This window comes from Sarcophilus harrisii, chromosome 2, assembly GCF_902635505.1.
Source record: "Sarcophilus harrisii chromosome 2, mSarHar1.11, whole genome shotgun sequence".
Taxonomy (NCBI): domain Eukaryota; kingdom Metazoa; phylum Chordata; class Mammalia; order Dasyuromorphia; family Dasyuridae; genus Sarcophilus; species Sarcophilus harrisii.
In genome coordinates this window covers 574,273,799-574,293,922 of record NC_045427.1, presented here as the reverse complement: position 1 = coordinate 574,293,922, position 20,124 = coordinate 574,273,799, and the positions used below count along the sequence as shown (strand labels likewise).

General features: G+C 34.8%; 1 protein-coding gene across 3 annotated transcripts in view; it reads left to right on the top strand.

Annotated features, from left to right (window-relative positions):
* The window catches only part of PDZD8 (PDZ domain containing 8), a 104,525-nt gene that overhangs the window by 67,035 nt on the left and 17,366 nt on the right, over positions 1 to 20,124 (top strand). For 2 of the 3 annotated variants that reach the window (XR_004232488.1, XM_031955933.1), the window contains exons 4-5: positions 8,724 to 8,789; positions 19,727 to 19,889. Coding sequence is in view for 2 of the 3 variants with exons in the window: in XM_031955933.1 (XP_031811793.1) it covers positions 8,724 to 8,789; positions 19,727 to 19,889 (229 nt within the window). In the remaining variant the exon portion in view is untranslated. The remainder of the gene's footprint in view (positions 1 to 8,723; positions 8,790 to 19,726; positions 19,890 to 20,124) is intronic. The other variant, XM_031955932.1, reaches the window with a different exon arrangement.

Genomic DNA, 20,124 nt, shown 5'->3' with positions numbered 1-20,124 from the left:
ACTGAGAGGCAGTTGCTGTTCTCTGACCGAGAGGACATTGCATTGTCTGACTTCTCTCCTCTTCCCTCTGCCTCCAATTTATTTCATTCCCAGTCTGCAACACCTGTGTCAGCAAAGGCTGCCTTGCAACTCCTTCAGATGCTATGATTTACAGCTGTGGAAACTTTCAGAGAATTGACCTGTCCCTTAACATTTAAAAGTAATGTAGGACATTCCATAAAAATTAAAAGAAGTAATCCAAGAAGAACAGCAATAAGACTTTGTATTAAATTCATTTTACAAATCTTAATAAATACAAATAACATTTTAGTGAAATAAGTACAACTTGGAAGATAATTAATATAATTATAAACTTTCATTATTGAACTTTTAAAAATAGAAGTTTACAATATTTGATTCAACATCAGTCTTTTTTAAAAAAAATTTGCTTTAAATTACTTCAAAACCAAAAACAAATGGAAACCATTAAAATTACTATGATTATTAATGAATGTATTATGAGTATGTTAGTATGAGTATGTTCCTAATAATAAGAGTGTATTATAGCATAATTGTTTAGAGACTTTCATTTTCCTCATAATTTTTGTTGTTATTTTAAGAGAGTAATGGTTTGATTTTTCTTATATCCCTTAAGAAAATTGAGTTTGTATGATTTGGTAAAAGTTTAGCATCATTTAAGTCATACTTTTTAATCAGTTACTTCGCTTTTGAAGTGGGGGGAAGCCAGTGCTGCGGTTCCTAGTTTATGATTATAGTTTCAAAAAATGCTGCATTTATATAGACTGACATGTTTAGAATTAGAGATGTATTTAGAAAAACATTTTAAATAATAGTGAAGTTCCCATTTAACCTTGTGTGTTCCCTGTCTCAAGAAATCCTTTAAAATTAATAATTTATTTAATTTTAATTCATAATGAGAGCACTAATAAAATCATTCTGGATTCTTAGTCCTGTTGAGGGTATAGGAATGAGGAGTATAGAGTAAAAAAGGAAGGTTGAATAAGTTACTCTTGCCTTTTCTTCTTGTGTTGCAAATTTCACTGTTACACTAATTCAGTTAAATGTCTTCAGATATGGCAGAAACTTTTATACATGATGAATGGTAACAATATGAAACAATGGCCTCAGGCATACTGTTTATATCTGAATCTAATTGAGAGTAAGAGCAAGCTACTGTTTTAATGCTGGTAGCAACTTGTGTCCTATAACTCTACACAACTAGATCTGACACAAGGTATTTAGTGAAATGAGTACCAAGTCACAATCATCAAATAATAAATTTATTATTAGTATATTATGCACACAATGCCAATTTTTCAGGCAACTGAGGGGCTTATGAAGCTCTTTTTTAATAATATAAAGTTGTTTTTGTTATATCTTTGCTTTTCATTTATAATTACTTAAGAGGTGAAAAATCATCTATAAAGTGAAGGAATCGAACGAGGTTATTTCTAAGATTCCCTTAAGCTCTAAATTCTAGTCTTCACATATTTAATGTGTGTGATCACATTCGCTTTTCTTCCTGATGTGCCAAAAATCATTAGCTATAGAATCCATTAGCCTTTCACCTTTCCTCTCAGCTCCCCAAAATGAAAATCAGACTATCATGTAATGGATAAACTTAATTCATCCATCTAGGAGAATGGTAATTCTAACTTACTTTGATTAGAGAGCCCCTGGGAAGTGTTATTTGTCTGCAATTTGTAGAGGAATATATATTCCAATTATGGATTATAACATACCTAAAAAATTTTTTTTCTTTATATAGGACTATAATACAAAATAGAGCTGTTACAATATGAGATTTAGCAGAATAAAAACCAAAATTGAATCCAAAAAGGTTATGGTTTTCTGTTTCATCATCTGAAGATTAATATATATATATATGATATTAATATATTCTAAGATTCTAGTACTTGAGCATATATGGGAAGACTTTGTCTAAGACATCTTTTTTTTTCTCTCTATAGTCAATATGGCAGAAACACTAGTTTGAATTTGAAAGTTCAGTTGTTCAATGCTAATTTTTTTATTCCAAACCAAGCTCTACTAGTTCTATGCTTCTAATTATTTTCCTAGAGTCCCCAGCTTATCTACTTTCCAATGTATCTTTCCCATTCAAATTATTTCAGTGTGGGATAGAAGAAGGCCAGGAATATTTATGTGGGTCCCCTTACCCAGAAAAGAGTTTAAAGAATTAAGGGTTAAGTAAGGCATAATCATGGTTGGATAATGGTTGGCCTTCATGTTATAATGATGTGTGGAGGGGAGAAGGGTGACAATGGAGCTACGTAAGCTGAAGCAGTATAGGAATTTATTTTCTCTTTAGTGAGATAATCCATTATCTTAATTTCTATAACTTTTATATTTCTATAACTTTTTAAAAAATTGAATTTTTTAAAGTACTGTAAGTGGATTGAATACATCAAGTAAGTACACATTAGAGATATACTTCAGATGTTTGTGATTCTGTCAGCAATATGAATTACAAACCCTCTAGATTTAAGTAGACCATCTTTCTGAGTTACCATGGATTTAAATAAAAAATTGTCGTCAGACATATATTATAAGGCCTTCCAGTGCTTGTGTCATCTTGGCATATAATGAGGCAGTGGGGTAGGACTTGAGGGGAATTCCTTAAATACTGAAAAGATAACTTAGACTTGGAACTTGCTATCTCTTGTATAAAATCTCTTTTCATATACAGTCGCTTAACAATAGTCAGTTGCTGAAAGAATTATCTAGGCAACTTAAATACTACATCAGAGGTTGGTTTCATCTTGTTTTGAATTTCTTTTTGAGTCTACTTTTTAGGCACAGATAACTGTCCTCTTCATCTCGATCAAAATTAGACACAAATATTGTTTCAGCTACTCTTCACCTAGGTGTGACCTGTAATTTATGTTACTATTTTCTAACTCAGTGAGGCCATTTAGCAATAGTGGACAGAAAGTGGATCTTTTGAGTCAGGCAGACCCGGGATCAAGTTTTTTTTTTAATTTGTATGGATTGCTCCCTCTGGGCAAGTCTCTTTAACTCTCAATGTCTTAGATAGCTGGAAATTACAAAACACTTGCCCATCTGCATTCCTACATCAAAAATATCACAAGTCTGGAGCCCTTTCCCCCCAAAAAAAGCATTCTTATATACTTTTTTCCATTCAAAAAGGAACTCATTTTAGCCACGTCACCTGAATTCAGAGAAATTCTATATTTAACACATATATATATGCGTGTGTGTATATATATTTATTGCAAGCATTGTATTTCTAAAATTGCTTGTCATAGTATGGACATTATCCTAAAAATTGTCACCATTGTGTCTATTTTATCATAGGTTACAGAGAGAGGCAACTTAGTATAGTAGATAAACTGTCTTTTGAGCTAGGAAGGACCCGAGTTCAAGATTCCTCTGCCCCTTTCCCCTACATTCTGTGTAGTATTTGACTCTATTGATCATCCTTCTTTCTAATATTCAATCCTTTTAGACTTTAATGACCCTGTTCTCTTCTGATTCAGGTATCTCTTTTCTCTATCTCCAAGGCTCTGTGTGGGTTCTCTTCTCTTTTTGCTCTGTACTATATAACTTTGTAATATAGTATAACTTTGTAATATAGTATACCTTAGATTCGGTTATCATCTATTTTTTTGCAGATATCCCTCTGTGTATTTGTGTGTTTCTGTTCCACCCAACTCAAACTTTTCTCCTGAGGTATAGTCACACATACCATTAATTGCCTTTTAAATGTCTTGACATCCTGTAGGTATCTAGGGTAACTTGGTGGTATAGTAGATAAAGCACCAGGCTGGGAATAAGAAAGATCTAAGCGCTACTCCTGTCTCAGCATTACTAGCTTGTGATCATAGACAAATCACTGGATAGCTTCTATTTGTCTCAGTTTCCTTGTCTGTAACATAGAGATAATTATAGCAACTATGTCCCAGAGTTGTTGTGAAGGTTAAATGAGATAATAATCGTAAAAAACTTAGTACATAGAAAACACCATATAAATGTAAATGTTAAACTGTTATGATTATCTGAAACTCAGCATCTCTAATGCAGAGCTCATTTTCTTTCCCCAGGAAATTTTTTGTTTCTTTACAACTTCTCTGTTACTTCTGAGGCCATCAGTATCTTCCCATCCAGTTTACAAACTTAGTATCATCCTCAACTCTTCACTTTCACTGACTCCATACGTCTGGTCTGCTGAATAGGCTTATCACTTCTACCTTTGTGTCCCTCGTATGTGTCTTCTTCTCTTCATTCACACAATTACCATCCTAGTGCAGATAGTGATCACCAGATTATTGTAGTACCTTTCTAACTGATCTGTCTGTATGTCTTTTCCATTCCAATCCATTCTCCAGTAAACAATTTTTTCTTGAGTGTATATCTGTCTTTGTCACCTTCCTACTACCATATCTCCTGGATCAAATAGAAAATCCTCTATTTGACATTTAATGGTGTTTATAAATTTATTCCTCTTTATGTTTTCCATTTTTCTCTATAGCCCAGTAGTATTGACCTTACCTGCTGTTATTTACATTTGATGCTCCAGCTTCCATTTCCATGCTATCACACTAAGTGCTACCTTATAGTAGGAATTCTTTTTTCTCCTTCTATCTGCTTCATTGCTTTGTTCATGTCCTACCTCTGTACTCTGTACCCCTTTTCCAATATCCTGATTGCTAATCCTTCTCCTTTCAGGTCACCTCCCATCTATTTTGGATTTATGTTATATATAGCTAGTTAGTAATATTCTGTCTTTCCTATTAGAATGTGAGCTTCTTGAGGCTCTTTTGGCTTTTTTAGGAGGGTGGTAATCTGCAATACTTGGCACAATCTCTGTCACATGGTAACTCTCAATATATAGTCTTGTTGACTGGTTTGTCTGACTGCCTCTGTTACTTGGGGCAAGGCCCTCAGTTGTGGCTTATGCAATAAGTACTGTGGGCAATGTTCTAAAACTATTTCAGACAAGGTGCCACCTACATTAGATCTATATATGATTCTATTGGTCTAGTATAGAGTGTACCCCTGCATTATAGCTTATATCAGATTTGTACAACACTCACCAAATATTTTTTAAATTACGATGTTATTAAAAAGCTGGTGAGCTAAAGAATCTATATTCTGTACTTTGAGAGAAAAGGATAATTGTCCGCCTTGAAGAGGTTTTTTATTTTTAAGTTTGTTCTCACATTACATTCTCTGTCAGTTACTAAAAATTATGTGTTTTGACACTCTGTTCTTTGCCTATCCACTGACCACAGAAATTAGAAAATGATGTTAATGTCTTTTGTGGAAAATTAATTGATAAAGGGACACTCAAAATTGAAATCCAAGTTTGGCCAATTTAGAATTTTTTCTTTTTTGAAAACCTTACTCTGGTGGCTTTTTGGTTTTTTGGTAAACCAATCTTGACATGAAAAATAAAACTGAGTCATACAGCACTGGTATTAAAATGCATCATCTTCCCATCCACTGTATAAATTGATGTCAATTTAGAAAGGGATAAAAATCACTGTTCAAAAATTAATTTTTTCTAAATTAAAATATAGCTTCACAGTCGGTTCAGGTAAAGGCCAAAAAGCCTGTCAGTTTGTAAGAGTACTCAAAGCCAATCTTTTAACACTGGTATCTTTACAAAATTGCTATCCTTAGGAGAGATGCACATAAAATTGGAAATGGTTCTACTTGCTTTTGACATTATTGGTGAAGTTAAATGCAGGCTGTCCACTCTCCTCTGTGTAGTTAACACTGCTCTTCAGCTCATATAATTGCTATTTAGTTAATTTGTATTAGCACTTCTTGACAATTGCTAAACACCTTTCTTTTCTTCTTATTCTAGCATTTCAGAAAAAAAGGACTGACACTCAGTTATAGGAAATACTTTTGCCACCATAATTTTCATAGTATGATGTAGTTTACATTGTATAAACCCATTATTTAGTATTTTTGAGCCAAATTTTTTGCATTAGCTATAGTGGTAGTGTGTATGTGTGTGTGTGTGAAGGAGCAGCATGGTCCAGTAACTAAGGTCTCAGATCAGGAAGACCTAAGTTTGAACCCTGACTTGTCATTTCCTGGTAATGTGACACTGCCTCAGGTTATTGTCAGGATTTCAGTTTAATTGCATAGGCAATTACAGCACTGTACCATAGCAGTTTTCTGGGATGCTAAAAAACAAACAACAAACAAACAGAAAAAAACAACTGTACCAGTCCATGTCATCAAGGAATTTACATTCTTTTTTTGGAGCACTTAATTTATTTGGGTCTTAAGAGTTTTAATAGAAAGCGTGTCACATAAAAATGTGGAGTTGTACCTAGAGGGAAAAAAAACATCATTCTTGCTATGATATTTCACATTTACATATTAATTTCACAATTACAGATTAATATTAGAGATTTAGGGTCAAAACGGACCATAGAGGTCAGTCTATTTTATAGCTAAGAAAATTGAATCACAGGATACTCTGAAGGGTTCTTCAGTATTGTTGCATAACTATATAGTCAAAAGTTATTATAAAGATACTGAGATAATTTACTTTAAAAGTGACCATTCTTAAATAATTATCTACCTAAGATTTAGATCTTGATAAGAGTTTAAGCATTCAGACCTTTGATGTCACAAGAAATGGTAATAAGCAAACATAGAATACTTTAAGGTACCTGCCTTTTATTATTTGATCCTCATAACCCACTGATGAAGTAGTCCCAGGAATACCATTATTCCTATTTTACAAGAGACTACTCAGTCTCATGTAAAGGTCTGGTAAAGGTAAAATCTCATGGTTAAAATAAAAATATAATGTTGGGGATGGTCAAGAAATTTAGGTTTCATGACTCCAAACAATTTCAGTGGTACTCTGAACACTTTAGTAAACTGTCTTCTGTTAAACTTACTGGCAAAGGAGGAAAAGGGAGGCGCACTGAATAGGAAAAACAGAACAGATACCAAATACCAGTATGCAATTGCTTCTTGGCTAATCTCTGACTGTGCCACTTAGAGCAATTGGTGCTAGTTTAGATAGATCAGACTAGGATCTGGTGGGCTTCTTCTTTGAAGATTAGTAGTCAGGTAGGAGTTGGTAGATAGTCTTAGATAATTGCTTTGGGCACAAATTTCATCTCTTTGCTTAGCAGAGATCCTCCCCAAATATTGCTGGGCCTGTCCTTGGAAATAGGTTGCTGTCAGTAGAGTTTTGGATGAACTTTTTGCGAGAATGAGGGATAAGAAAAACATTTTAGAAATAATAGCTAACTGGGGCAGCTAGGTAGTTCGATGGCTAGAGCACTGGATTTGGAATCTGGAAGACCTGAGTTCCAATGCAGCCTCAGAAACTTCTTAGCTGTGCGACCTTGGGCAAGTCCCTTGACTTCCGACACTGAGGAAGGAAATGGCAAACTTCTCCAACATCTTTGCCAAGAAAACCCCATGGACAGAAGTCCCATGGGGGTCACACAGAGTTCACTATGACTGAAACAATATGGGGGGGGGAGCAAAAATGACAACTGGCTATGTAATGCATTATGACTAGAAGAGCTTGAGACACACTTCCTTTTATGCCTCTATGGTACCTTTTACATTCACTTGATCATTTGCACTTTAATCACCCTTCTTGCTTTACCCATTCTTCTCTAGAGACAATTGTTCCAGTTCTCACTCTTCTCCTCTTTGTGTGACTCTGGGTAAGTTAAGCCTTTCCAAGCCAGCCATGCCTCCTTTGTGAGGAAGAAGGATAAGAAGACTTAGACCACACATTCTCTGCATTATTATAAATCAATCATTGTACAGAATGTAAAAAGCAATGCTAGAATTTGAGTTATTGGCCGGGGAGGGGGCAGTGATCACCAACTTGAGGATCATTGCATTGTTGTTACCTTGGTATCACCAATGGCCAACCTTCATCTAGCAATTCACTGATTATTCACTGACTCACTGACTGACTTAGTTACTAGAGATAAAACTGTAAATCACATTACTAGCAGAAAGATAGTTCTCACCTTCAAGGAGCTTACCTTATAATGAAAGCAAATAACACAAAATAAAGAAATTCAAACAACCTGAAGAGAAATAAAGGGGTGGTTGGCCTGGGCTCCATCCCCAAATGGAGACCCTAGAAGGAGCATCCCAATCAATGGGAGGGATTGAATGGGTGAGAAATGTGAATTTCAGGGCTGAAGTATGAAGAGATTTCTGAAGCATTATGAAGTCCAGAATACAGCCTGGTGAGGAACGATCACAGATCTAGTCATTGTACATATCAGAAGCAATTGTTATATATTGTTCTCCAGTTACCTATCCCATAAAAAAAATGACCCACTCACTCATAAAGAGAATGGTGTCCACAAGATAGTCATTTAATGATTTTCAAATATAAACTTTCTCTTTACTGATAGTGAAGATAATTATATCATAAGTTTGTTAGATATCTTCCATTAAATTATTCAACACAATTATGGAATAAGAGGCAATATGATAGTTTTGCAGTCAGGAAGAAACACTTGACTGGGTTCACATTTTGCCTCTGACACACATTAGAATGTGTGATTAACTTCTCAATGTTGCAAGATGACTTTCTATGGCTATAAGCTATAAAATAGTTGTTAATCCTCATTGGAAGTTACCTATGCCAGTAAAATTAGAAATCTAGTCCTTATTTTTTCCCCCATTCTCCAAATCTAGTGGATTAAAACAAAAATTCTTGACTATTTCAGACCTCTTCCCCTGATGTTATACTTAGTAACACTGAGCCAGTGACATATTATGGAAAAGGCAGCTGGGTAAGTAGTGACAAAGGTAAATTATCATTACTTCTAATTATAGTAAGTCCCCATAGTTAGGCATCAATATACATTTAATTGGTTTAAAAGAAATAATTTTCTAAAAACTCTTTCCTATTTGAGTTGGATTTATCTGAATTTAGCCGATAAGTACAAAGAATGGGGGAAGTGCTAACTGATTTGTAAAATTTTGTCACCTTTCAGTTTTAGTTTTGTAGATGAAATTAGACTTTGCTTTGAAAAAGAAAGAAAATGAGAAAAACACTAAAATAGTCTTTTAAAAGCTGGTTTGGGATCAACATGTCAGGATAATGAAGAAAAAGCTTTCTCACATGGCTTTGTTATTTGTTTTTAAGAAATGAATGATTCCCTCTGTTACATGTCTCTAGTTTTAGACAGCATTATGTTTTTATTTAATTTTATTTAATGTTTATAAAGCATCTTCTCACCAGGTAGTTTATGTCTCAGGAACATAGTAAAGTACTGATCAAGGCTCCTTCATGTCCACTGACTCTTACTTATTTTCCTAACTTAATTGAATTCAAGAAGATGGAGGTATCATTTATGGAAGCTTTCAAACTTTCCAAACTCCCACATAAAATACCATTGTTATAAAGATAGCTATATTCAGGCTTTCCCTGTTATTTCAGGAAAAGTTCTTGCTGGATTATAGATGGCATGTCTATAATAAAACCAAATCATACATATAAAGTTAGGTACTTTATCATAGAAAAAAATTTTTTTATCTATTTTCATATCAAAATAGTCATTGTGCTAGCTGTTACATTATTACATGTTTATCTTTTAATCTATATGAACAGAGGGTAAAGATTTAAGAAATAAAGTTTTCTGAATTTGCTTAAGTTGAGCTATTTTGTGCTTAAATTATTCTTATGTCTGTATTTTTAGCATCCTTAAAACAATTATCTCAAAATTTGGGTTTTTGTTCAGAATTCTGACTTCAGATTCCCAGAACATTATCACAACAAATAAAATCCTTGATTTTCAAAATGCACTGCCTTTTACCTATGTGTTAATTTCTTAGATTAACTCCCCCATTTCCCTTGTTCCAGTGAAATTGATTTTGTCTCCACATACACCCACATAGCTCTCAATAATAAGTCCCAAACTTCACATCCCTACTTGTAATTTCCCATCAGTTGAATTCAGCTTTACCAGCCCTTGATTTTGAACATCCTTTTCAGTGGTTCCATTTGTTGAACCACATAGATTTTTAGTTAGATATGTCCCCTCATCTCCCTTAGCTATTATATACAAGGTTTCTTGGACTCGATAGTCTGTTTTAACAGGAATAAAGGTATTCTCTGCTCCCCACATTCCATTCTCCCTTCCCCTTAGCTTTTAGATCCATGAGATTTTAAGCTTAAAGAGAACTTTTATTCTTGGGATTCTTTCTGTCCCCATATGGGTTTTTCTTAGCAGAGATACAAGAGTAGTTCACCATTTCCTTTTCCAACTCATTTTACTAAAGAGAAAACAGGCAAACAGTGAAGTGACTTCCCCAGAGTCATACCACCAGTATGTGAGGCCACCTTTGAACTCAAGAAAGTTTTGATTCCAGACCTAATGCTTTAACCAGTGTGCTATCTCGGGGAACTTTAGAAATCATTTAATCTTACCTTATTTTAGAAGGTGACAGTCCCACCAAAGTTAAGTAAGGATTTAATGGCTTCTGCAGGGTCACAAGTTGGTAGTATTCAAAACAAGGCCTTAGGATCATAGGTCTAGTACTAGCAGGAACTTCTTGAGTCAACATCCTCGATTTTCAGATGAAGAGAGGGCCCCAGAAGCTTTAATTGCCTTTCCAAGAATATGCAGGTAATAAGTGGCTGGGATCCTTCAGACCCATCTCTTTTGATACTTAATGCCATGTTCTTTGTACTATAGCATGCTGCCTCACATTCCAAGAAGAAGTAATTGGATAAAATATGAATTCATTTTGGAAAGTTCCTTGACATTATTAGAAGCTACAGGAAATTTTTGACAGTCTTGTTGGAATGCTTGTCTTTTTTTTTTTTTTTTTTTTTTTTTTTTTTTTTTTTTTTTAGGTTGTTTTCTGGCTGGACATGTATCTGTTATATGTGGACTTGTGAGTTCTGTAGAGTAGTGGTGAGGAAGCTACTGGGTAGTTTCTAACTTACATTGGAAAACATATTTCAATGATTTAGAAAGAGTAAAAACTTGGAAAAACATGTGAAAGAAATAATTTCTACCAGCAGAAAGCCAGTTTTGAAAATCTTAGGTATTGTAGAAGTAAAGCTACTTATATATTGTTAGCATATTAGTATTATAAAATCTTTTATACAAATGGGGAATTCAAAAGGAAAGCAGGTGAATAGTTCAAAATGGAGTTACTCAGGCAGCCATGTCTTACCTGGAGAAAACCGTCAGAGGATTGAGATTGACGTCTCAGACTTTGCATAGACTAGAAAGGAAAGACCCAGCATGTGTTGTGTTTTTCCCTTTTCTGTTCTATCTTAGTAAAGGAAAGTTGACTGAAGGACTCTTTTAGAAGCAGCCCTCGAGTGTCAGAATTGATATATAGTTCTGGGTTTCCTTGTTAGGTAATAAGTCTAAGTGAAAGACAACTAACTGTTCTTTGTCAAAGAAGGTAAAAACAGTTACAGGCCACACTTTCCATTCTCATTGAATATATTCTGGAGATGATCAATAGTAGAATCCATGTATACAGAAAATTATACTCAAATTAAATATAATTGACTGCTGAATCAGTGTGTCAGATACTGGCAAATAGAAAGTGATCCCCTTTATTTGCTGTCTTCCTCTCTCTACTTTTCTCTTGCTCTGGTGCCTCCTGAGGATCACCTCTTTATCTCAGAGTTTACTACCTGATTGTACTATTGGCCCTCTTTGCTGACCTTAATTTGTTGCCTCAGTTACCAGTGCATTCTCCATACATGATCTCCTGTTCTCTGTAGATGACCTAACTGCCTATTTTGTTTAGCATATTAAGGTTATTTAGCTTGGAACTCTGGTTCATATTCTGCCTCAAAGCTACAAAGGACTCTGGGAACATAAAGCTGTCTTCTTAGCTATCCTGTAAATCTCAATTCCTGTTTGAGAGAAAAATGTGATTCTGTTTCTCAGTCAAGGTAAGTAACCCCTTCCTTCCCTCCATCTCTTTGACCACATAGAGTATCATACTCTTTCTTACCTATAGATGCTCTTAAAAGCTTTTTTTTTTTTTTTAAATCTTTTGGATCTCTGAATCCTCTCAAGATATCTTGGGAATTATGGGCTAGATTTCTTTCTTAAAAACCATACCTTAAACTAAAACTTCTCTGACTTTTATTGATTGGCCACTCTAGGACCCATGCTAAGCCCCAGTTGGTCATTGTTTGAGTATTGATTGAAATCAGATTGAATGTAAATAGCAATCATCTCTACTTTGGCCAGAAACCCTGAGAGTTTTCCCCTCCCAGATTTATTTGGATTTTTTTTTTCCTTTTTTGACTAGATGAAAGAGGAAACTCTTTGGCTCAGTTGCTTACCTAGCCTAAATCATTGATTGGGTGTGGCCTCAGTCAGACTTAGACCTGTTGAAGACCTTAGCTTTAAAAGGCCAAGGTTCTCCCAGTGTATCTTAGTCTATATGACTCTGGAGGGGAAAGTGAAACAAGTGACCTTAACCAGCTTCCCTCATTTAAATCCAGTTCACTTACATGTCATGGCATCTCTTCCTTGATGTCATGATGTTTTTTGAGAACAAAGGACAGACAACAACAACAACAACTGTCAATCTACTTCAGAGAGTACTTTATACATTTTACCTTTACCTCAATCTCAACCTTTTTCAAACTGATTTCTGTTTCCTACCTGGATGTCCCATCTTATCTAAAACTAAATGGTCACTCCCATGATCCAGCTATCTATCCTTAAATCTAATCCTCCAACTTTATCCCCCATCTGTTGTTCATGTTTCTCTACTTCTCTGTCTTTGATTCCATTTTTCTGCAAGGCATGCATGCTCTGAACTTGAGTTGTCTTTGACTCTTTCTCTCCCCAAATTCAGGCAATCCTTAGAGTGAATTCTAAATCAGTATTATCTTTTTTCTGTTCTTTTGCAACCATCTTAAATCTGGACCTTATTTTTCTACCTGGACTATTAAAATAGTTCCCAAACCAGTGTCTATGCCTCCAGTGTCTTCTGCTCTATCCCACATTCTTCTACATTCTTTATAGCATTATATAAATATAGCTGTCATTCTTAAGAACATGTAATTGTGTTTGCCACTTTACATGTCAAAACTCAGAGTGATTACCATTGCATATAAACTGAAGTCCTCAATCTTATTTCTGCCTAATTCTCCAAATACACTATACAGTTCAGGTAAATAAGACTACTTTTTATTCCATTCTTTTGAATCTCTGCTTTTTTCTTAACCCTTTTTAAAGTGTCCCATTTCCAGAATATTCTGGTAGAATACAGAACATTCTTCCTCTCTCCAATTTCTGTTTACTGAAAGAAATTCTGTTCAACCTTAAAAACCAATCTAAGTGATAAACTTCAAGTTTTTTCTAATTATCTTAGCTGGAAGTACTTGGTTTCTAAACTTCTTGTTTCATGCTCTTATATTCTGACTTGTATTTTGGAAGTTTACTAGACTATAATGATTCTAAACTCCTTGAGGGCAAAGATTGTGGGATTTTTTCCCCCCTTATGTCTCCCAATCCTGGTTTAGTACATTGCATGTAGTAGGTGCTTAACAAATGCATTTTTCCAACTGAAAAGAGTAATAAAAGTTGTGGATAGAAGTCAGGAGTTAGGAAGGGAGAAAAGGTGATTACTAACTTCCTTTACATACATGTTCATTTGAATCAAGATTTAATATTTCCTTAAATCATGTTTCCAATGTTTTTTTTCCTTGATGTATACCAAAAGCAGATATGTTCAATTCATATCGTTACCTTTGGAATCATTTGTACTAATCTTTCTTTTGGGATTACAAGGCCTTAGATTTTGAGCTGGAAGAGACTTTGAGAGCTTATCCAATGAATCCTCTTCATTTTACAGAGAAAGATTTGCAGGTAGAGCTGGAGGAAATCAGCTGATATTACTAGCTAGAAATTACCAGCTAGTAAGTATTTGCAGTAGGATTGGAACCCAGGTCTTCCTGCCTCTGTGTCTAATTTTTCATCCACTATTCACCTCTCATTCATTTCTCAGTTCCCTGCAAGCTGAATTCCCATTACCATTTAACTAAAACGACATATATGGAGGGAAATAAATATAAGATGCATATAAAGTAATTTCAGATGGGATAGTACCATTGCCTGATGAAATTTTGTTGTTGTTCTATTATTTCAGCTATGTCCAATTCATGACCCCATTTAGGGTTTTCTTGGCAGAGAGGAGACTGGAATGGTTTGCCATTTCTTTCTCTATCTCAAACAAATTTAAGTGACTTGTCCAAGATCATATAACTAGTAAGTGTCTGAATTCAAGAACTAAGGAATATGAGTCCTTCCTGACTTCAGGCTTGGTGCTGTATCCAATGTGCCACCTAGATGCCCCTATCACATGATGAAATAGGAAAGGCTTTATATAGGATGCAACTTTTTTTAACTGAGTTATGGAATTCAAGAAGTAGCAGCAAAGAAGGAAAACATTCTAGATTGATCCCAACATATTCCAAAGCATAGGGGTAGGAGTCAGGTTATGATGTAGAATATGTTGTGCAAAGAACAGGAGTTGGGCCAGCTTGACTAGAATAGAGTACATGGAGGAAAGCTTGGAAAGGCAGGCTAAAAGTCTGTACTAGAAAACTAGACTAGCAAACTAGAAAAATTCATCTTTTATCTTTGAACTAAAAAAATAAAAACTTCTTGAATTTCTCAAACCAGGGGAGTAACATGTTCAGACTTTTTTTAAAGGAATATCAACCTTGCAACTGGGTGGAGAATAGATTAGAGATGAGCTAAATGCTATCAGTCCAATTAAGAAACTAGTGCAATTACCTAAAACGGAAAAGAGTTAATGAGGGCCTTAAGAGGAGTGGTTGTAGTTGTAAATAGAAAAGAAGAGATGGCATGGACCCACACTTAACACTGTATACCAAGATAAAATCAAAATGGGTCCATGATTTAGACATAAAGAACGAGATTATAAATAAATTGGAGGAACATAGGATAGTTTATCTCTCAGACTTATGGAGGAGGAAGAAATTTGTGGCCAAAGATGAACTAGAGACCATTATTGATCACAAAATAGAAAATTTTGATTACATCAAATTAAAAAGCTTCTGTACAAACAAAACTAATGCAAACAAGATTAGAAGGGTAGCAACAAACTGGGAAAACATCTTCACAGTTAAAGGTTCTGATAAAGGCCTCATTTCCAAAATATATAGAGAACTGACTCTATAAGAAACCAAGCCATTCTCCAATTAACAAATGGTCAAAGGATATGAACAGACAATTTTCAGATGATGAAGTTGAAACTATTACCACTCATATGAAAAAGTGTTCTAAATCATTATTAATCAGAGAAATGCAAATTAAGACAACTCTGAGATACCACTACACACCTGTCAGACTGGCTAAGATGACAGGAAAAAATAATGATGATTGTTGGAGGGGATGTGGGAAAACTGGGACACTGATACATTGTTGGTGGAGTTGTGAATGAATCCAACCATTCTGGAGAGCAATCTGGAATTATGCCCCAAAAGTTATCAAACTGTGCATACCCTTTGACCCCAGCAGTGCTACTACTGGGCTTATACCCCAAGGAGATACTAAAGAAGGGAAATGGATGTATGTGCCAAAATGTTTGTGGCAACCCTGTTTGTAGTGGCTAGAAACTGGAAAATGAATGGATGCCCATCAATTGGAGAATGATTAGGTAAATTGTGGAATATGAATGTTATGGAACATTATTGTTCTGTAAGAAATGACCAGCAGGATGAATACAGAGAGGCTTGGAGAGACTTACATGAAATGATGCTAAGTGAAATGAGAAGAACCAAGAGATCATTATATACGTCAGCAACGATACTGTATGAAGATGTACTCTGATGGAAGTGGATTTCTTTGACAAAGAGAAGATCTAACTCAGTTTCAATTGATCAAGGATGGACAGAATCAGCTATGCCCAAAGAAAAAACACTGGGAAATGAATGTAAACTGTTTGCATTTTTGTTTTTCTTCCCGGGTTATTTTTACCTTCTGAATACAGTTCTCCCTGTGCAACAAGAGAACTATTTGGTTCTGCACACATATATTGTATCTAGGATATACCACGACATATTCATCATATATAGGACTGCTTGCCATCTAGGGGAGGGGGTGGAGGGTGGGAGGGAAAAATCGGAACAAAAGTGAGTGCAAGAGATAATGTTGTAAAAAAAAAAAAAAATTACCCTGGCATGGGTTCTGTCAATAAAAAGTTATTATAATAAAAAAAAGAAAAGAAGAGATGATGGGACAGGGAAAGAGCTATTGTGGGGGAAAGATGTATAAGATTTGGGAACTGATGATATGTGGTCAGTAAATGAAAGTGAAGAGTAAAAGATAACCATGGACCTTGAATTTAGGTCACTTTAGAAGAGGTGGAACCTTTATTAGATATAGGAAAGTTGAAAGGAGAGGAGAGTAATGATTTCAGTTTGAGATATGCGGAGTTTGAGTTGCCATGGGGCATTTGTATACCAGGATTCCTAGGTCTATATATTCAAACTTCATTTCTCTTTGAAACTCCAGCACCATATTACTAACCTTCTACTTGATCTGTCTACCTGAATGTCCTGGAAGCATCACACAATTGAATCACATTCTAGGTATTGTTGCTTGTCCCTCTAGCATCTTTTATATCTGTCCTCCATTCCCTCTCTGTATAGCTCTTCTCAGCTTAGGCCCTCATTACCTCTTCTTTGGATAGAGCATTAGTGTACTATTTGGTACCCTTGCTTTGCAACTCTCAAATCCACTTTGTACCTTGTATTCAGTAAACACAGATCTGACTATGTTATTATCATCCTCAAATTCTCTTAAGCCTGGAATTTAAAGACCTCCATAATAGAATAGTTCCTTTCTGCCTTTTCAGTCTTCTTTCCAATTATTCCTCTTCACAATCTCTGTATTAATTGGATCAACCTACTCTAGCAGTATCTTCTATGTGACATTAATTTCTGCCACTTCTAGACCTTTAAAGTCTGTCCTCCTGAAGTTATCTTTTCTAGAATCCCTAGCTTCATTAAAGGCTTCCACAAAAGGCCTTTTATAGACCTTTCCTGCTTATTAGTATCTTTTCCTTCTTGAAACCATTTTGTGTATATATTTAAATTGGTGGGCATGTTATGTCTCCCAAGTAAAATGCAAACTCCTTGAGAACAGGAATGTCTTCTTTTTGGCTTTTGTATCTTCATTCTTTATTGGACATATGCTATTCATTATTTATAGGAGCTGACCAGCAGATAAGAACTGTACCATATGATGTTAAGCCTTTTTAATGCAGAAAATGTTTTTAGCACAGTGCTAAAAAAAAAAAAAATTAAAACAAGGTTTTAATTAGGACTACTTTGATTTATTAGTCTTTTTCCTCCTCCATCTTTTAGGAGATGATAACATAAATCTGGTGTTTTCTATCCTGGAAAGAGATCATGTTTGCAAGCCTTCAGCTATGATTTGTTTGCTATTTTATAATTATGATCGTAGTAGAGCCATTGATTCTTAGATTAATGTGTGAATTCGCTATGACAAATGGAAATAAAATAAAGATAACAATCTGACAGTAGTATAGTATATGTAGTTAGAGGTTGTAATGTATAGTCTGTAGTGTATAAACTAATTTTTTTTTCAGGTTTTGCTTTAGAGAATTCACTAGCACTATCTAGTAAAAATTTATAAAAGAACAGAATTTCATTTATTATTTCCTTTTAACTGAATCACTGTTCTGAAAACTTTATCCTTTAAAAACTTGAAATTTTTCAGCTAACATTTATGTCAAAAATCAATTGAAACCGGATAATTTTTTTAAATTGCAATTTGAGGGTGACTTTTTAAAAGTAGAGTTCTGTTAAGGTTGAATTTTTTAAATGATAATACTAATTAACATTTCATGGAACTTTAAGGTTTGTAAAACATTTTACATTTTTTACCTCATTTGATCCTCACAACTTTGTGAAGTACAAGCTGTTGTTATTCCCCTTTTACACTTCAGAAAATGTTGGGGAGAGGATAAATGACTTGCCCCGGGTTATACAGGTAAGTCCTTTGAGGAAGGATTTGAACTCAGTTCTTCTAGATTCTTGGGCCAGGAATACTGATTTTTTTTTAGCTCTTTACAAAATGGGTTTTGTTGTTATTATTGTTGTTTTTTACTTTTTTTTTTTTTAATAGTTTAAATACATGCAGGATGGTTTTCAACATTTACTTTTACAAAACCTTGTGTTTCAAATTTTTCTCCCTTCCTCTCCTCTCCCCAACACAACAAGCAATCCAATATAGGTTAAACATGTGCAGTTCTAAACATATTTCCACATTCATCATGCTATGCAAGAAAAATCAGATCAAGAGAGTAAAAATCACGAGAAAAAAAATCAAGCAAAAAAATCTGCAACAAAAATGTGGAAATATTATGCTTTAATACACATTCAGTTTTCATAGTTCTCTTTCTAGATACGAATGGCACTTTGCCTCGCAAATCTATTGGAATTGCCTTCAATCACTATCTTGTTTAAAAAAGCCAAGTTGATCCTTGTTTTAAAAAGCCACTGTTGATCATCAGATGATCTTGTACCATGTTTTCTTTGTTCTGCTCACTTCACTCAGTATTAGTTCATGTAAGTCATTCCAGGGTTTTCTGAAATCAGCCTGCTCATTTCTTATAGAACAATTTTATCCCATTATGTTCATATACCATAACTTATTTAAAAGTATCCCTAAATATAGATGTTCACATACATACCATATTTTTATTAGCCTTTAAGTTGAAAAAAGTGGACCACTTATTGATAATTCTAAGTACTTTATATCCATTATCTTATTTCATCTTCACTGCAGTCTTGGGAGGATGGCAAGATCAGTCTTTCCACATTTTATATATGAGGAAACTGAGGCTCTGAGATGTTAACTAACTTATCTATAATGACAGTGCTAATGTGTGACAGGGCCAGCCCTCCAATCCATGGTGTCAGGATATCGGTACTAGGGGAAGTTAAAGGGCTACTTCTGTTAAAATTAAGATAACGTGTTTTTTGTTACACAATCTATAGATATGAAGAATTTATCATTATACATTTCAATTTTAAATTGGTAATTTATTGTTACAGCTAGTTTTCTTTAAAATTTTAGTTGACATGATGCCAAATAACCTTTCACAGAGACTAAATATGCACATACATACTCCTATACATCTCTCCTCCAAACAGTAAAATAGTCATCCATTTTATTGGTGCCTTTCCAAATCTCCTCTTGTCTATGGGCTGAGATGGTTCATTGAAGATAATTTGATCAAAAAGTAATTTGATAGTTTGTGCAGATTACTCTGGACCCACTTATTTTATCTCCTAGGTCAAGGCTCATTTGTCTTGCTACAGTAAAGTCCTCTCTCCTCTCACCTTCAGCCCCATTGTTTTTGGCAGGGTGTCTCAGCCAGAATTCTGTCTCCTCAGTTGAAGACAAGCTCTGTTCATTGTCTTTCCACACGCCCTTCCATGCCCCAATATAAATTTAGTATCTCTCAGTAACATAAAAAGTGTAATGAAAAAAATAATAGTTGCAATTGGAAATGCTTAAGTTTAAATCCCAATTATTTAAAGCTTTGTATAGAGTCTGTTTCTTCATCTGCAAATGAAGATGATTGCCCTTGTTTTAACTGCTGCAGAACATGAGCTGTTATTATTAATAAGTACATTGTATCAATATTCATTCTTAAACATTTTCTCTTTATCAAGGCTGAGTTAGTAAAAGGAAACTTACAAAGTGTTGGACTTACACTTCGCCTGGTTCAGTCATCTGATGGATATGGTGGACACGTCGTAATTGAGACCGTGGCCCCAAATTCCCCAGCTGCACTTGCAGATCTTCAGCGGGGGGACAGACTTATAGCCATTGGAGGTAATTTCTGTTATTGCTCTTTACAGTAAACTTAAGTGATTTTGACATTTTCTCCCATTCTCTTCCTCCCTGCCCCCAGAGACTCTGGTTCTTCCTCCCAAAATTAACTCCCCTCCTACCAATAAAGTTAATGGGAATATATCCAATTCTTAATATAAAAATGCTTTATAATTATGAGGTATCATAATTGCTATTGCTGCTGGCTGCCATCACTACCCCACTCCCATCACTACTA